Source organism: Trachemys scripta, chromosome 10, assembly GCF_013100865.1.
Source record: "Trachemys scripta elegans isolate TJP31775 chromosome 10, CAS_Tse_1.0, whole genome shotgun sequence".
NCBI classification, from domain to species: domain Eukaryota; kingdom Metazoa; phylum Chordata; order Testudines; family Emydidae; genus Trachemys; species Trachemys scripta.
The window spans coordinates 7,040,747-7,055,567 of NC_048307.1; the positions used below are offsets into that span (position 1 = coordinate 7,040,747).

General features: G+C 45.4%; 1 protein-coding gene across 2 annotated transcripts; it reads right to left on the minus strand.

Moving 5' to 3' along the window:
• Positions 1 to 1,788: 1,788 nt before the first annotated feature.
• Positions 1,789 to 14,786, minus strand: DRG2 (developmentally regulated GTP binding protein 2). 2 transcript variants are annotated; one of them, XM_034784378.1, is made up of 13 exons: positions 14,599 to 14,786; positions 13,609 to 13,769; positions 12,997 to 13,086; positions 10,980 to 11,040; positions 9,776 to 9,866; positions 8,871 to 8,943; positions 8,623 to 8,713; positions 8,201 to 8,298; positions 7,404 to 7,480; positions 6,795 to 6,883; positions 5,296 to 5,354; positions 3,377 to 3,430; positions 1,789 to 1,948 (listed from the first exon to the last, which is right to left on the minus strand). In XM_034784378.1, the coding sequence occupies exons 1-13, from the start codon at positions 14,660 to 14,662 to the stop codon at positions 1,922 to 1,924; spliced, it is 1,035 nt and encodes a 344-aa protein (XP_034640269.1). In that variant the 5' UTR covers positions 14,663 to 14,786; the 3' UTR covers positions 1,789 to 1,921. The 2 variants fall into 2 exon arrangements, with proteins under 2 accessions (XP_034640269.1, XP_034640268.1); XM_034784377.1 differs by lacking the exon at positions 1,789 to 1,948 and adding an exon at positions 2,036 to 3,286.
• Between the last annotated feature and the right edge of the window lie 35 nt (positions 14,787 to 14,821).

A 14,821-nucleotide genomic window follows, 5' to 3' on the forward strand; every position in this document is an offset into this window, starting at 1 on the left:
ATTACAGTTGTACAGCTCCTACAAGAGACAGCATATAAACAGAAAACACAGCCCTTCCCTGTTACAGGGTATGAAGTTCTGCTGCTTCTAACCCGAGGGTTGTAATTCAAATGTTCAATTACTCACAAGAGATGTTAAGTAAACTGCCTCATGAGTATCTACCACGCTACATGGGTACATCTGCGCGGAAGCGGAGCGCGTGCGTCCCAGCTCAGACAGACACCAGAGTACACTCCCAGGGAGTCCACTCGGGTTTGTACTTAGGCCGCTGGCCCAAGCTGCCAGCCGCTGCTACACTATTATTTTTACTGTGCGAGGTGGAGCAGAGCTAGCCTGTGTACTGAAGATGGGAAGCACGGTCCCAACTGCGGTGTAGAAATGCCCAATCCCCACTTTGGAAGAGTACCTCCTTCCTCACTAAAGGTCCCACAAAACGTTCTTTGAATGTACTGGGTTTGCCTTTGATCACCCTGGGCAATGAGGTAACCAGGGGTCTGATCCAACTCCCAGTGGAAATCAATGGAGCCTTTCCATTTCCTTCAATGAAAACTGCTGGATTGATGTTAAATTGTTTGCAAGAATTTGATCTTCCCATGCACATAATTAGGCACTTCAGGATCCCCAGTAAAGGTTCTATATGTAGATCTTCAGCCCAATGTGCTTTCACTGCTGATACTCAACTGTATTGCTTGCAGCAAATGTGTGCTACACTTAATCTGAGAAGATGGAAACAGGTGGAAAAAAAAATTTCCAGATGTACCTACAGTGACCCATGCTTACCCAAACTACTCATGCATACAGCAGAATTAGCTGCTCTTGATCTGTTTCCGTTTTCTTCCCTGCCAAGTTTAATCAAAGTTCAGCTGCTTTAAACACTTGGACTATGATGGGGAAAAAAAAATCATTGGCTTCCCGCACGATAGGGAGAGCAGCTCAGTTAATTTGACAGTGGTTCCAATATTGATCCAACCAGCTAATCTAAGACAGATGTAATGATTAGCTTTCTGTTAACCACAGCACGTTCGCTTTTTTTTTTTTTTTTTTAGATTTACAATGTGAGTTTTAACAAGCTATTTTGAATATTTTTGTTCCTCCTCCCTCTCCTGTTTGAGGAAGATGTGCAGATGTATCAAGTCAGGTACACGCTTTCCTCCATTATCCTTGTTTAGTAGTTAAACGCCAGCACCCCTGAAACAGTTAAAAACGAAACAAGAAAAGCTTTGTCGTGGTGTCTTGACCTGCGCCACCTTCAAGGGAAATTTCAAGGGTGAGTCAATGGGCTGGAACAGCATCCCACTCAATTAGCAGAGAGAAGTGCCTGCATTAGAAAGTCAGCTCAGGCATAATGCAGCTAATTTGGAGATTTTTCTCCAGTAGCTTCTACCTGAGCCCTGATTCCCTCTGCATTCCAGCTGTGAGCAAAATCATTAACATAGAAGGTAACCTACAAAGCTCAGAGTCACCTTTTTGGCTTGGTTCTTGTGAAATTTATCCATGTCATCCAAGGAAGGCCTAATGCATCCAGCTCTTCTCCATCCTTAGAGAGCCCTTTGTTCCCGCTTCACCATGCCACTTTGGTCTCATTTCAGGGTTGGGTTAGTATGTTGGTGCTGTGTGGTGGTGGTGGCCTGAGAGATATAGGTCAGGCTAGATATCTAGTGGGTCCCTTCTGGCCTTGAATTCTATGACACATTACAATCAAAATCCACTCCACCACACAGCCCCTTGCCACCTCAGTTGGCCCAAAGGGAGCGAGAGGGGTGACAAAGCAAGTGGTCCCATGTCTATTTCAAGAGACAAGTGTATAATTCACATGAAATAGCAACTTTTATTTTCTTAAATAAAACGCTTCTGGCCAGTTCATCCTTAGGCAGTTTAGGAGGAGCACGAAGGAGGCGCTCTGGGTCCGAGGGGCTCACCATCAACCCAGGCTTCGTGGTTCCGAATTCTGCATGGGGACGGAGCTATTTTATCACAAAAGTCAAAGCTAGTGGAAGCTCTTGCTCATGGAAAGAAAGAGCCGGTATCTATCAGACACTATGAACTGTTAGCAACAACATTTAATAAAGCATGATTAGAAAATCCACAGTTTTCTGATGGAAGATCTCCATTAAGAAGCATTATTGTTCATTTATTATAGCCAAAAAAAGGCCACAGCATAGAAGGGGACTCGAGCCTGAATAGCTATTTCTGGGATTTAGGAGCTGTGGATGCATGATTTGGAGACAAGCGGTGTCCTGACAACTATTCCTCAGGTACCTATGTCAGAAAAGGTGGAAGGGGGAGAAGGCAAAGCAGAGGTTTCCCGCTGGGCAACTCGTAATGCCATCTCTCTGACCTGTGACATGGACAGAAATGAATCCTCACCAAGTCTTGGTACTCTTCTAGGATGTAGCTATGGCACCTGTGGCCTGGCCATGCGTCAATCCCTTTGTTAATAGGGTTGCACTTTCCAGCTCTCTCGACAGTACTAATTGGATCAGGACACCCTATAGGCTATGTCAGAGGGTTAACAAGAGGCATGGGATGCTGGTTTTAAATTTGATAGAGTAGGACTTTCAAAAGCTCGGCCTAGGGCTGTCTCAGATGTGAGAGACTGGTGTCTAAAGCCACTGAGGTGCAGAACTAAGAAACCAGCGGAAGCTAGAAAGGCTGTGAATTCTAGCAGCCCTCGTATTGGGCGAGTGGGGAAGGGAAAGGTTTGCTTTAATGACACACTTACATTAAAGGACAGGAATGTGCAATGAATGGCAGGTAACCTCTCTCAGTGCTGGTATCAATGGCACCAAGAGAAGAGTCACATTTGCATGGACGAATCCACAGATTCCGATTAACCGAGAAAGCTGGTATAACAGACAGACGTGTATGTGAAATCTGCAGTGGTAAAGGAGGCCGCCAGGGAGAGGATTCTCTTCTCATCATAACAAATGGGCTCCAGGATCCAACTTTTAGAGATGCTGTGCAAACAAGCTACCTTGCCTGAAATGTCACCAGATGGGAATCCCCTCGTCTCCCCCATCCCGACCTGTTATAGTGTATCCTTAGTCTCTTCCTGTCTCCAACGGAACAAGCTTCATGGAAGCCTACGTGGCTTTGGAGCACATCTTCCTTTTTTTGGCTTTTATATGGTCACAATAAGTCATTTCCAATTCTACAGCCTAAGGCGGTGTCAGGCACCAGTGAGCAGCGGCTAAGAGGGTTATTTCTTGACAATCTGGATGACATCTTCGTGCTCCATCAAATGAGTTAATCCTACTCTTTGAGGACTGTATTTTGTGCTGGTTCCCTTTAAACCAGGAGAAAGCAATTTGAAACGTGTTAGGAGTGGACACTTCAAATACAGGCAAATCAAATTCAGAGAGTATTAGTCACTTACCCACACCAAGGCGTATTTGAACTGGCTGGCTAACGTTCTGTGAATTCGATGGCACTGCAATAAGACAGTGTGTGAAACAGTCAAAGGATAATGCTTCAATATACATCAGCCTCTATTCTATTCAGGTTCTTATACTGTGCCCCTCACCATGGTGTCTGAGCACCTGAGAATTAGACTTGAAAACACTGTTTTTGATTATTAGCGCCAACTAATCATGCCTCCCAAGACAAGAAGTGGAGATTTTCCCCAGACTTCCAGTACCCACTGCTGTCTTCAATTAACATCTAGCCCCTACAAAACAGAACACCTTGGGTCCATGTTGTATACTGCAAAGGCAACTTCGGAGCCACATTCAAAAACGCACAAAGCGCATAAAGTAAATGTACTAGAATCGTGTTTTCTCCATATGAAGTTCCCAGGAACAGCGTCATAAAAGTCACATCATTTCCATCTGCTTGCTTGCTGAACTCTATTAAGTTATCTTGGTGACGTTACACCCCATATTCTTTATAGAAAATGGTTATGATCTGAATATGGCCTCAGATATATTTTATGCAAGATGATCTTGTAAGGTATCATTGGAAAGATGATTTACTGAATGTGATTATCCAATTTGTCTTGCTTGTATCATTTCTGTATCTGAAGTTAGGAATATTGACTATGTAACAATTACAACTGGGTGTGTATTTGGGAGACACCCACCAGACAACCGGCCATCACAGCCTTGATGGGCCATTAGGAAGAAACAATAAGACTGTGAAGATACTAATTTCTCTCCTTCCTGAGAGGTGTCCCGGGACGTAGCTGTGACACTATAAGGTCAGGTGGTCCTGTCACCTGGTACTAAATACCACCTTGGACACTGCTGGTACTTTTCCTCTGTAGAGGGATGGGGATCAAACAAAGGTTTCCCGCCTTAGGTAAATCCTTTTAAAGGCTGGGGAGAGGGTTAATCTGGACTCTCCTCCACTGCCTACCCAAGAAGAAAGACAGCTGAAAATACCTGAAGAGACAAAGGAACAAACCTGAGGGAAAGGCAGGGGTGAGTCCAGACTGAGACAGGGATCCAGTCTGTAAGACGAAATAACTGGAATGCTAAGCTACAGAAACTCTGCAACTTGCCTAAAATAACATTTGGGGTGAGATATTACTTCTTGAAAGGAGTCTCTTTAAGATCTTAAGCTTAGGTTGCGTGTTTTGTTTTATTTGCTCAGTAATCTGCTTTGTTCTGTTTGCTGTCCCTGATAATCACTTAAAATCTGCCTTTTATAGTTAATACATTTGTTTTGTTTATTATTAAAACCCAGTTTGTGCAATTTCTAACTGGGGGGGGACAAGAAGTTGTGCATCTCTCTCTTCACATTGAGAGGGCGAATTTTTATGAGCTTGCGCTGTGCAGATCTTTCTATATAGCGTAAGACAGTATTATCTTTGGTTTATTCCCCAAAGCGGGTGTGTGCAAGTGAGTGTGGGGTGAATCCTCTCACACAGAGCTGACTTCAGTCTGTGTCTGCAGCTGGGTGTGGCCCTGTGTGTGCATGCTGCAAGAGGCCGCAGAGCCTAATTCAGGAAAACAGCGAGAAGGAATCCAGACAGGTGGAGCAGGAAGGGCTCAATGAAACCCCAGTATATCAGGTGGCATGCCAGAAGGGGGGTGTCCAACCCATCACAATCTTCATCACCTTTTATCTTGTAAAAATGTTTGTTAAGTACATAACCAGGAAAGAAACATTTGTTTCTATACCTTAGTTAGACCAAGCTAAGGAATGCTAACGGGCAACAAAACATCAACACGTGTTTTTTCATAGGACAACCTGAAATATACAAAATCCTACCAAGAGTCTCGGGTAGGAAGTTTGCTTTGGACTCAGTGCTGTTCTACCACCAGAGAAAGATCTTTCTTTGTGTTATTTACTTACCACATGCTCTACAGACGCTCCTTTCCGGAGAATAATGGCATCTGAGAAGTCTGGTCTCTCTAAAGAGCACAGAAAAACAAGAAGGGAAAAGATAGCAATGCTTTCCTGATCGCTGTCCTTTAACACAATCTGACAATGCATTTGATTACGTACAACTCTTTGAATCCCCCCGGCTCCCCCACGCTAGTTACACCTGACAGCAGGCTGGCATACAAAGCAGCCATTCACCTGAGTTATATTGCCTACTTAGCTCCATACACACTCCAGTGGGAGGAAGTACAAACTGGCTACTTACCCTGGACTTTTAAAGACCAATACATTGAATCAATTCATAATCTTCAAAGACAGTATTTCCAAGATTTGATTTACTCTCTCTCAGGTACCAAAGGGATTTCCTTCTATACTAAAACAACAAGGAGTCCGGTGGCACCTTAAAGACTAACAGATTTATTTGGGCATAAGCTTTTGTGGGTAAAAAAACCTCACTTCTTCAGATAAGTGAGGATTTTTACTCACGAAAGCTTATGCCCAAATAAGTGGGACTGCTGAAAGAACCTGAAGGGACAAAGGAACTAACCTGAAGGGAATGGCAGGGGTGAGTCCAGACAGACAGGGGTCCAGTCTGTAAGAATAACTGGAACTCAGAGCTACAGAAACTCTGTATCCTGCCTAATTCAACATTTAGGGTGAGAAGTTACATTTTGTAACCTCAAAAAGAACAACAGGAGTACTTGTGGCACCTTAGAGACTAACAAATTTATTAGAGCATAAGCTTTCGTGGACTACAGCCCACTTCTTCGGATGCATATAGAATTCTATATGCCACAAGTACTCCTGTTGTTCTTTTTGCGGATACAGACTAACACGGCTGTTACTCTGAAACCTGTCATTTTGTAACCTGTTTCTTTAGTGAATCAATCTTAGTTTGTGTCTTTTGTTTTATTTGCTTAGTAATCTGCTTTGTTCTGTCTGCTATCCCTTATAATCACTTAAAATCTGTCTTTTGTAGTTAATAAACTTATTTCTTGTTTATAACATAACCCCAGTTTATGCAATTTATATCTGGGGAGGTTCAAGAAGCTGTGCATCTCTCTCCCCACATTGAGGGAGAGGATGAATTTTTATGAGCTTAAGCTGTGCGGATTTTTCTCTCCAGAGCAAGACAATATACCTTTGGGTTTGCACTCCATGGGGGGTGGGCACCTGAGTGTTGGGGCAAATGCTGATCTCTGTGTCTGTCTTTCTGCAGCAGGGTGTGGCCCTGCCTGTCTGTGCGCTAGAGGAGGCTTAAAAGCCTGGATCAGGAAGACAGGTTAAAGGGAGCCTAGGCTGGCGGAACAGGCAGGCTTAGTGGTATCTCAATACATCAGGTGGCACCTTAAAGGGGGGCAACCCGTCACACCAACTGCCCACTGACAGCCAATGGGAGTTGGGCACATAGTGTACTTCTGAAAATCTTCCCCTTGGACTCTTCTTTTGCCAGTCAGTGTTTTGCTTACGTCCTCTCTTCTTAGTGAAGATACAGGTCAGCGCCAGGTACTCCCACAGTTTCTCCAGTAAATAGTCCAGGTTCAGCTTCATCCCACAGCTGCAAAACACCACGAACATCTTGGCTTAGTGTAATTCTATTCCCCAAAGAGCAGCCCAAATTCCATCTTACCTGGAATCCACAAAGAAGTGTGATCGAGAAACCTATTAAGTGCTAGATGACAAGGTGAAGCTTTCTGATGGGTCAGGATGGGAAAACAGACAATGCTTTCCAAAGGTACACCAGCTTCAAAGTGGCAGAGCCCATCAGTTTCATAGAACAGATAATAGAACAGAACTACTAAGACGACCTGGTTCATTTCAACCTGCAGATGGTGTGAGGCAGCTTATAGCAGATTTGCCTCTCTCTGTGGATAGAGGCCACTGAATATTTTGTTAAAAATGACAGGGTACTTGTTGAGTTTCACTCTCCGCCAGAGCACAGAGCAGCTAAGTGGTGTGCCAAGGAGCACACCCCTCTTTGGGATAGCAAATGAAGCGGGTATTAATGAAATGTAAACCAACTTCCCTAAGTGCAGAGCCTGTAGAAGGCGTGGATTGACAGGCCTGCAAGCTCTTACCTGATCACAACACTGTTGGGTCTCCGAGCCAGACGATCTACTTCTTCCATAGATATCTGGTCAATCTTGTTATAAACCTAAATCAAAAGGGAAAAGGACATATCCTTTAGAAAGTCAATTCAAGTGACATTGCAAGAAAATATGATACGTACAAGTAATTATGAAGCTCTGCAGCTTCCAGTCCTCGCAGACATACAATAATGAGACGCTGGAGCTTGTTAAAAAATGTGGTTCTTATTATAATACTGATCAAAGATTTTTGGTAAACTGTTAAAGTTCATAAGCCTCAAAATAACTGACAAGTTTTCCCATTTTAACCTTCTTTCCTTTGGCGTCAACCCTCCGGTGTTTTGTTCTGGGACCTAATAATAAAAATCTAACACATTATCAAAAGGGGCCCCTGAAATGAAAGGTGCATCTACAGTGCACCAAGGCTGTGCACATATAGACACCAGGGTTGGTAGAGGAAATCAGCCATGGAACTTTCAGCACCAAAACACAAGTCTCTACACCGCCTGAGCTAAAAGAGGAACGATCAGCTGTAGGTAGCCTGCTGCTATAGTCATTGGGGCCAGCCACAAGAGGGCGCTGGAATCATGTGCTAAACGAGCGTATTACACTAGCACTCTGTTAGCACATGCGCAACAGGTAACCTAGAAGTTTTACGACAAGTGGTGGTTTTCACATACAGAGTGATTCTCTCCAGGCAAGAGGTCAAGATCATTCTATATTTAGGACCCCAATCTTATGCTGTCCCATTAATTATACAGAAATAAGGCTGTTTCTGGGATACTCACATAAAGGCAGGGCATATAGACTCTGTTACCGACAATCACATCGATAAACTCATCAGGAGAACAATCTTCTCTAAACAGAATCTCTGCATTGAAGATTTCTGAGGTGGACATCATTAAGGCCAAACTTCCTTTCTTGGCTAAATGCATGGGACAGGCACAATGGGCTGGATTTGTTTAATCTTGTATAATGGGGGCTGCTCAGAAGACCTCCCCCTACCGCCCAAAAAAACCCTCCTACTGCTTTTAACCACACCATCACCCTATTGGCACGAACACCTTGCTCTGGAATTAGTATTGAAGATACAATCCCATTCCAATTCACCTTCACCTAGTGGGCTGTGGATCTGAGGTGTGGGATGGTGGTCAAAAGAAGCAGTTTCCGGAGGTTGCCCTTTTCTGGGCTCCCCTTCAGGAAAGGATACTGTACTCATGGAGGATGAGTTGCACCAGCTTTTCGGAGCACTGGGTCAGCGTGACAGTCGAGTTAAAGGAGATGCCCCCACCCTTCTTTGGCTGGATGAACAGAACAAAGAACCTTAAAACATTCTGTAAAACGTCAAGTCCACATTATCTGTGACACAACCAAAGGGACAGGCACAGAGGAATTTGTGCTTCCATTGGATGAGCACACGCAAACCCATGACTGTGCAGGGCTACTAGTAAGTCTCACCTTGAAGTAGATGTTTGGTTTGCATTTGTTCAGCCGGATTCCTACAGATTCCAATTCCTTTTCCAAGAGAGACCTGCGTAGATGCTGCAAATTAGTCACTGGTACACTGGACTTAGCGCAGCAAAAGGATCAAATGGTCAAAAGATTGGGTTTTGACTGGCCAGCACCTTGAGGTTTCCCAGCTCCAAATCACCACCCTGTGGATCTTCTCTATACCACTGACTGGGGCCCTCCCATTCAGCAAGGCCTCTAATTGGGACCTAAGAACATGGCCATGGGAGGAGGAAGCCTCAAATAGAGACACCACCATGCAATCTATTATTCTTTCCTGGACAGGCCACATGTTGATGTTCTTCTCCTCAAGAAGCAAGAAGTGAGATTCCTTGCAAGCTTAGTAAATGCTGTGCCTACCTAGCCAGTAAGTATTTCTGTTGAGCACAACCAAGTCCATTGCCCAAGCCTGGGCTGCTTGCTTGGAAGCTACCAATAGGCCATCCAGCACAGACAATAATCTGCAGTAACAGTTATCTTGCTGCTAAAGTAATGGCCAAAAAGCCCTGATAGAAGTTTAAATTTAAACTGAAACACATTAACAGAGGGGCCTCATGATGCACAAATTTTTAGAAGAACCAGCTAGAGTGGAAGAACAATTTAGCAAAAATCAACACAGTCAGTTCATTTTGGAATGCCTATGGAGAGAGGGACTAAAGTGAGATGATCATCCCAGGAATATTAAAAAGTAAAATTATTAGCCTAATATAGATTACATTAAGACATTAGTAAATATCTATGTGCTGCATACGGGGTATGCCTAGTTGGCCTCCGCAGCTGGAAAGTATCAAGCCATCTGGATTCCTTCATTGGCTGATCAGCCCTGAACTGACTAACCTGCTCCCTGTGCTCACCTCTGTACTTCGCCCTTGGTGGCATCCAGCATCATGATGACAACATCAGCGGTCCTAGCCACAGCGATCACCTGACGTCCTCTCCCTTTCCCTGCAAAGGAAGGAGATGATGTTATCCGTGGGAAGGCAGAATAGCTAAAAGCTCCCTCGAACCAGGAGCCGTCCCATGGGACTTCTTCAAAGCAAGAAAGAATTTCATTCCTGCTTTGGCTGCACTAACCTGTTGGGAAGACTGCCAGGCTAATGGGGTCATGGCCCATTCAGAGCTCTTGCAGGCTGAAATATATGCTTGTTCACAAAAGGAACACACCATATTTTGAAGGCCAGTCCAACAGAAAGCACTACACAGACACACAAGGGACTTGGCTCTAAGCAACCGCAGGATCCATTCCCCCTGGTTGCATGGGGCTGGGATGTGACCCACTCAGTCTGTAGCATGAGGGGCATGCAGTTTTTGATGAGCAGGCACTCCCTCCGCAGGCAGACAGTGGAGAAGCATTGCAATCCCATCAGACTGCCTTCTTTCCAAGAAGCAGCGTGTGTGCAGTTCTCTCTCTCTCCTGCACTGAAGTGAGAATACACAGAATAGCGAAGAGGAAAACCCCGAGATCCCAGTTCAAATCAGCTAGACACACTTTCTGATCAGAAGTGAAAGGAGATGTTTATTAACCAAACTACACTGTGCTCAGAATGAAAAATCAGAAGACTCCTAGGAACCTCACAAGACGCCTCTCGTCACAGCTGAGCGACTGGCAGATGAAGCAAGAGGAAAGAGGTGGAATGAATTCCTGGCTCCCAAGTCAAGGAGCCACATCAGAACACTCAAACACCCAGGTGATCGTAGCTGAACAATATTTCTTGCCTTGCTTAACCCTCCTCCCGCACGTCTCCAGTTTCTTTCTCTAGTGACCAACACCAAAGACCTCCCCTTGTACCAGAAGAGCAGATGAGCAAGGCCAAGACTCCCCCTGAATAGAGAGATTTGCTTACTTCTGCTTCCCACCTCCGGAACAAACATCTCCTACAACATAATATGCCTTTACATAATTCAGGGACCCTCTTACAATTGTCCCCCACATTCAGGACCTCGGGTTTTAAGTCTAAGGTGTTCACACAATACATGACCAGGCTGGCAAGGCTGGTACCATTTAGAAACTCCACCCAGTGCTGAGCGCAATGTAAATGAATGTAAGAGTTAACCGACCTTGTGCAGCTCCTTCGATGATTCCAGGCAAATCCAAAAGCTGAATGTTTGCTCCTTTGTACTGCAAGATAATCAGAAAGGTGGAAAATGATGAGGAACTGCACCAAACCTTTGAAACAGCTTTCCTAACGTCAGCTAGGCACTCAGTGTACTGTAAACAGAGGGCCAAATTCGAAAACCAATGGGGCAGCACAGGGCAAAATCCGGCCCAGTAAGTTTAGCATCCCATTGAGCTGGAAACAATTTGCAGCGTTTTTACCATGAAGCTGTTTCACTAACTTTCTGAAGATTCCTCTTCCACCTCAAGATATATTTGACTGCAGCAGTTTATGGCCAAAGCTACTAAAATTCTAGACCATCTTGGTTTGACTACAAAACAACAAGACTAGAGCACACCATGGCTGTATTATGTGGGGAGGGATAGCTCAGTGGTTTGAGCATTGGCCTGCTAAGCCCAGGGTTGTGAGCTCAATCCTTGAGGGGGGGATCTGGGGCAAAATCAGTACTTGGTCCTGTTAGTGAAGGCAGGGGGCTGGACTCAATGACCTTTCAAGGTCCCTTCCAGTTCTAGGAGATAGGATATCTCCATTAATTATAATAATAATTATTATTATTTTGGTCCTCTGTTCACCAAAGAAACTTGTCCATACGAGTAATAAGTTTCTTATCTGGTCCAACAGGTGAAATATTGTAACGAGAAGTGCAAACACCGCTTCTCATGGCTGGATTCAGAATTACTCAGCTGTGTGTCATAGGCATAATATTACTACTGTTAACAGAGAATCTCCTTTAACTCAAGCGGTGAGGGTCACTTGCTTATGGAGCAGGAGGATGAGAGTTCCATTCCTGCTACTACAGAGACGTTTCAAATGACGACATTGTGCAGTACAATGAAGTTGCAGATGCCCTCAGATTTGTTACAATATTTATGCTTGTTTTGACATCAATGTGTTTGTTTTAATTATTTTCACTCAGCCTGAATTTTGACCCCAAAATTTCACATTATCCTAGGAGGCTTTTCACTTTGGTGCCTTTTATAATTTGCTTTACTGATGGATGTACAGGGCACAGACAGCAAAAACTCCTCAAGGATAGGAGTTGTCCTATTTGCTTTCCAAATTGATTACTGCACAGATTGCCTATTTTGAAGCTTCATTAAAAACAAATCTGTCAAGGTTTCCAGCCATCTGGTCAATGGTGCCAATAGCTGTTATAAAAAAAAAAAAATTCAGTTGAGAATTATCTTATTGCCTGGCCCATCTAAATGCAGAGTCAGGTCCCCAGTGCATGGTGCCTGTCTCAGAGGAGCAATGCTGCCTATAGACGTGCCAGGCTCCACAGACCTAACTGCAAATGCTTGAGACCTTCCAAGAGTTCAAAACAGAAATCAGCTGGGAAGCAGGGACCTTTGGATACAGCTGGTTCTGAGCCCTACCATACATGTAATTAGAATACACACATCAGGAATAGCACGTCCCTACATACTAAGTTGCAGGTCTTTTGCTAACGGCTTATGATTGAGACTATGTTTTAGTCACGGGTATTTTTAGTAAAAGTCAGGGGCAGTAAATAAAAATTCATGGCCCACGACCTGTCCATGACTTGTACTATATACCCCTGACTAAATCTTGGAACCGCGACCAATAGGCACTGCGGGGTCGGTGCCTGCAAGCAGCGGTTGCACGCAGAGCTGCCTGGCCACGCCTCTCCCTAGGAGCTGAGGGAGGGGGATATCACTGCTTCCAGGGAGCTCCCCCAAGGTATGTGTCGCCCAGAGCCCTCATCCTGTCCCATGCCCCAACCCTCTGCCCCCTTCCACACCCAAACTCCTGCTGCTGCAGGGAGGAGAAAAGGCGGTGGCCCGAGACTGGCCCAGAGACTGCCTGGGCTGCACAAGAAGCCTCCAGGCCAGGCCCACCAGCCGCTGCAGAAGTCACAGAAAGTCACGGAATCTGTGATTTCTGTGACAAACTCGCAGCCTTACTTACGATATAGAATCCATCTGAATCACACTTACTTCTATGACACCTGGAATACACGTCAGCGTTGTGAATTCATATGAGGCAGCTTCACTGGCTGTGGAGGTCATTAAGCTCAGAAATGTGGACTGAAAGGCAATATATTTCATAACGTGAAATATATAAACAGATGACAGCACCACTGAATATATAAAGATACATGGAAACAATGCACATCAATGACTGCTGAACGGGCATGGGGAGAAAACAACTGTAGTTTTAACAGCCATGTGCTCTTGCTATGCCGGGCGTGGGAGTTTTAGAGGTGAAGTGGGATACTTGGCATGTTCTCTTGAATGTCAGTTACCAGACTGCTCTTACAAACCTTTCACAGTGGTGTTGCTGTCAGATGGGAACAAACGAAAGGTTTTGGGATGCACCAAGTGTGCTTTGCATACAAGAATGATGAAAGACTTTCCCCAGTTTTAGCCTTCAGGTCTGGGTGTGCGAGCAACATTCTTTCCATTCATTTTTGGCACACACACACTTAAGTTGCGGAAATACAGAAAAAGTCAGAAACATGAGCGGTCAGATAACACAAGCATATTTCAAAAGCCTGAAAACAAACTTAGGAACTGCACGTGCTAGAGTCAACTCTGATAGTCACTGACCTTACCCACAGAGGGAAAGCCAATCAGTGCCACTCGGGCATCTCCAGATTTCATCACATCAAAACCCTCTCCTTTAGCAGCAGCAGATTTGGAGGGTTCTAGTAGCTGAGCTCTGTACTTCGCAAGCTTTGCCTTCAGTAGGCCAAGATGGTACTCGGTAGCTTAAACAAAACAGGAAGAACAGTTGGTAACTCAATAGCCGTCAATAGCATCGGAACATGCACCTATTTCCCTATTAGTTCAAGTGACTTGTTTCTAGTTTAGGAATTGCAGCAACTAGGACATGGCTACAAATTAACCTTGTAGATCAAGTTTGGTATTTTTAACTATTTGCTCTTGATGCGGCACAAAACACCGAAATAAATGCCCAAATAAATCTGTTAGTCTTTAAGGTGCCACTGGACTCCTTGTTGTTTTTGTGGATACAGACTAACAGGGCTACTCCCGGTTACTTGACACTGAAATAAAGGTAGCTCCTGCCTTAAGAGTGTCTATTCTGATAGAGAAGGGACAGGATTCCCAGGGAGAGAAAACAACAGGGTTTTGTGTTTTCTCCCCCCCCTTTATTTAGTTATTATAGACTCACTTCTTGTGGTGTAAGTTACGTCTTAACATTTAATCTGTTCCCAATGGCCTATCAGGACACGGGTATAAACCACCCATGAGGTGCGAGTTGCATTAGTTTGCACCAATATGGCACCCTGTAGGGGAGTATAAAGGCATCCAGCCAATTCTCTGGGGTGCAAATGGAGCCCCCCAAAAGGACGAAAAAAATCAGTGTAAGGGAAGGCGCTGACAGAATTGCCACCCGCTTCTCCTCCACCCCGCTGCCAGCCCCCCGACAGACGGACGGATGGGGCGAGCCCCGCCCCCCGCTGCCAGCCCCCCGACAGACGGACGGGGCGAGCCCCGCCCCCCGCTGCCAGCCCCCCGACGGACGGACGGACGGGGCGAGCCCCCCCCAGCGCCCGCGGCCGGGCCGCCCCTGACCTTTGTTCTTCTGGGTGCGCGCGATCTCCTTCTCGATCTCCGAGATCTTCTCCAGGATGCCCATGGCGCCGGCGGGCGGGGGCGGGGGCGCAGCCGCGCTCGGGGGGGCTCCGAAGCGGGCGCCACAGGCCTAATGCGCCGCCTTCCAGCCACCCCGGCTCCTCGCCCGGAAGCTGCCGCCGGCTCGTCCGTCGCACTAATCACCCCCTCGGCGTGACGGGGT

Bases quoted from the DNA above. Each gene is read 5' to 3' on its own strand.
- DRG2 (XM_034784377.1), bottom strand. From the start codon at position 14,662: ATGGGCATCCTGGAGAAGATCTCGGAGATCGAGAAGGAGATCGCGCGC. The intron at 13,770-14,598 runs GTCAGGGGCGGC...GTTTTGTTTAAG, and splicing joins GCGCACCCAGAAGAACAAAG to CTACCGAGTACCATCTTGGC. The intron at 8,299-8,622 runs GTATCCTTTCCT...TGTCCACCTCAG, and splicing joins ACTCATCCTCCATGAGTACA to AAATCTTCAATGCAGAGATT.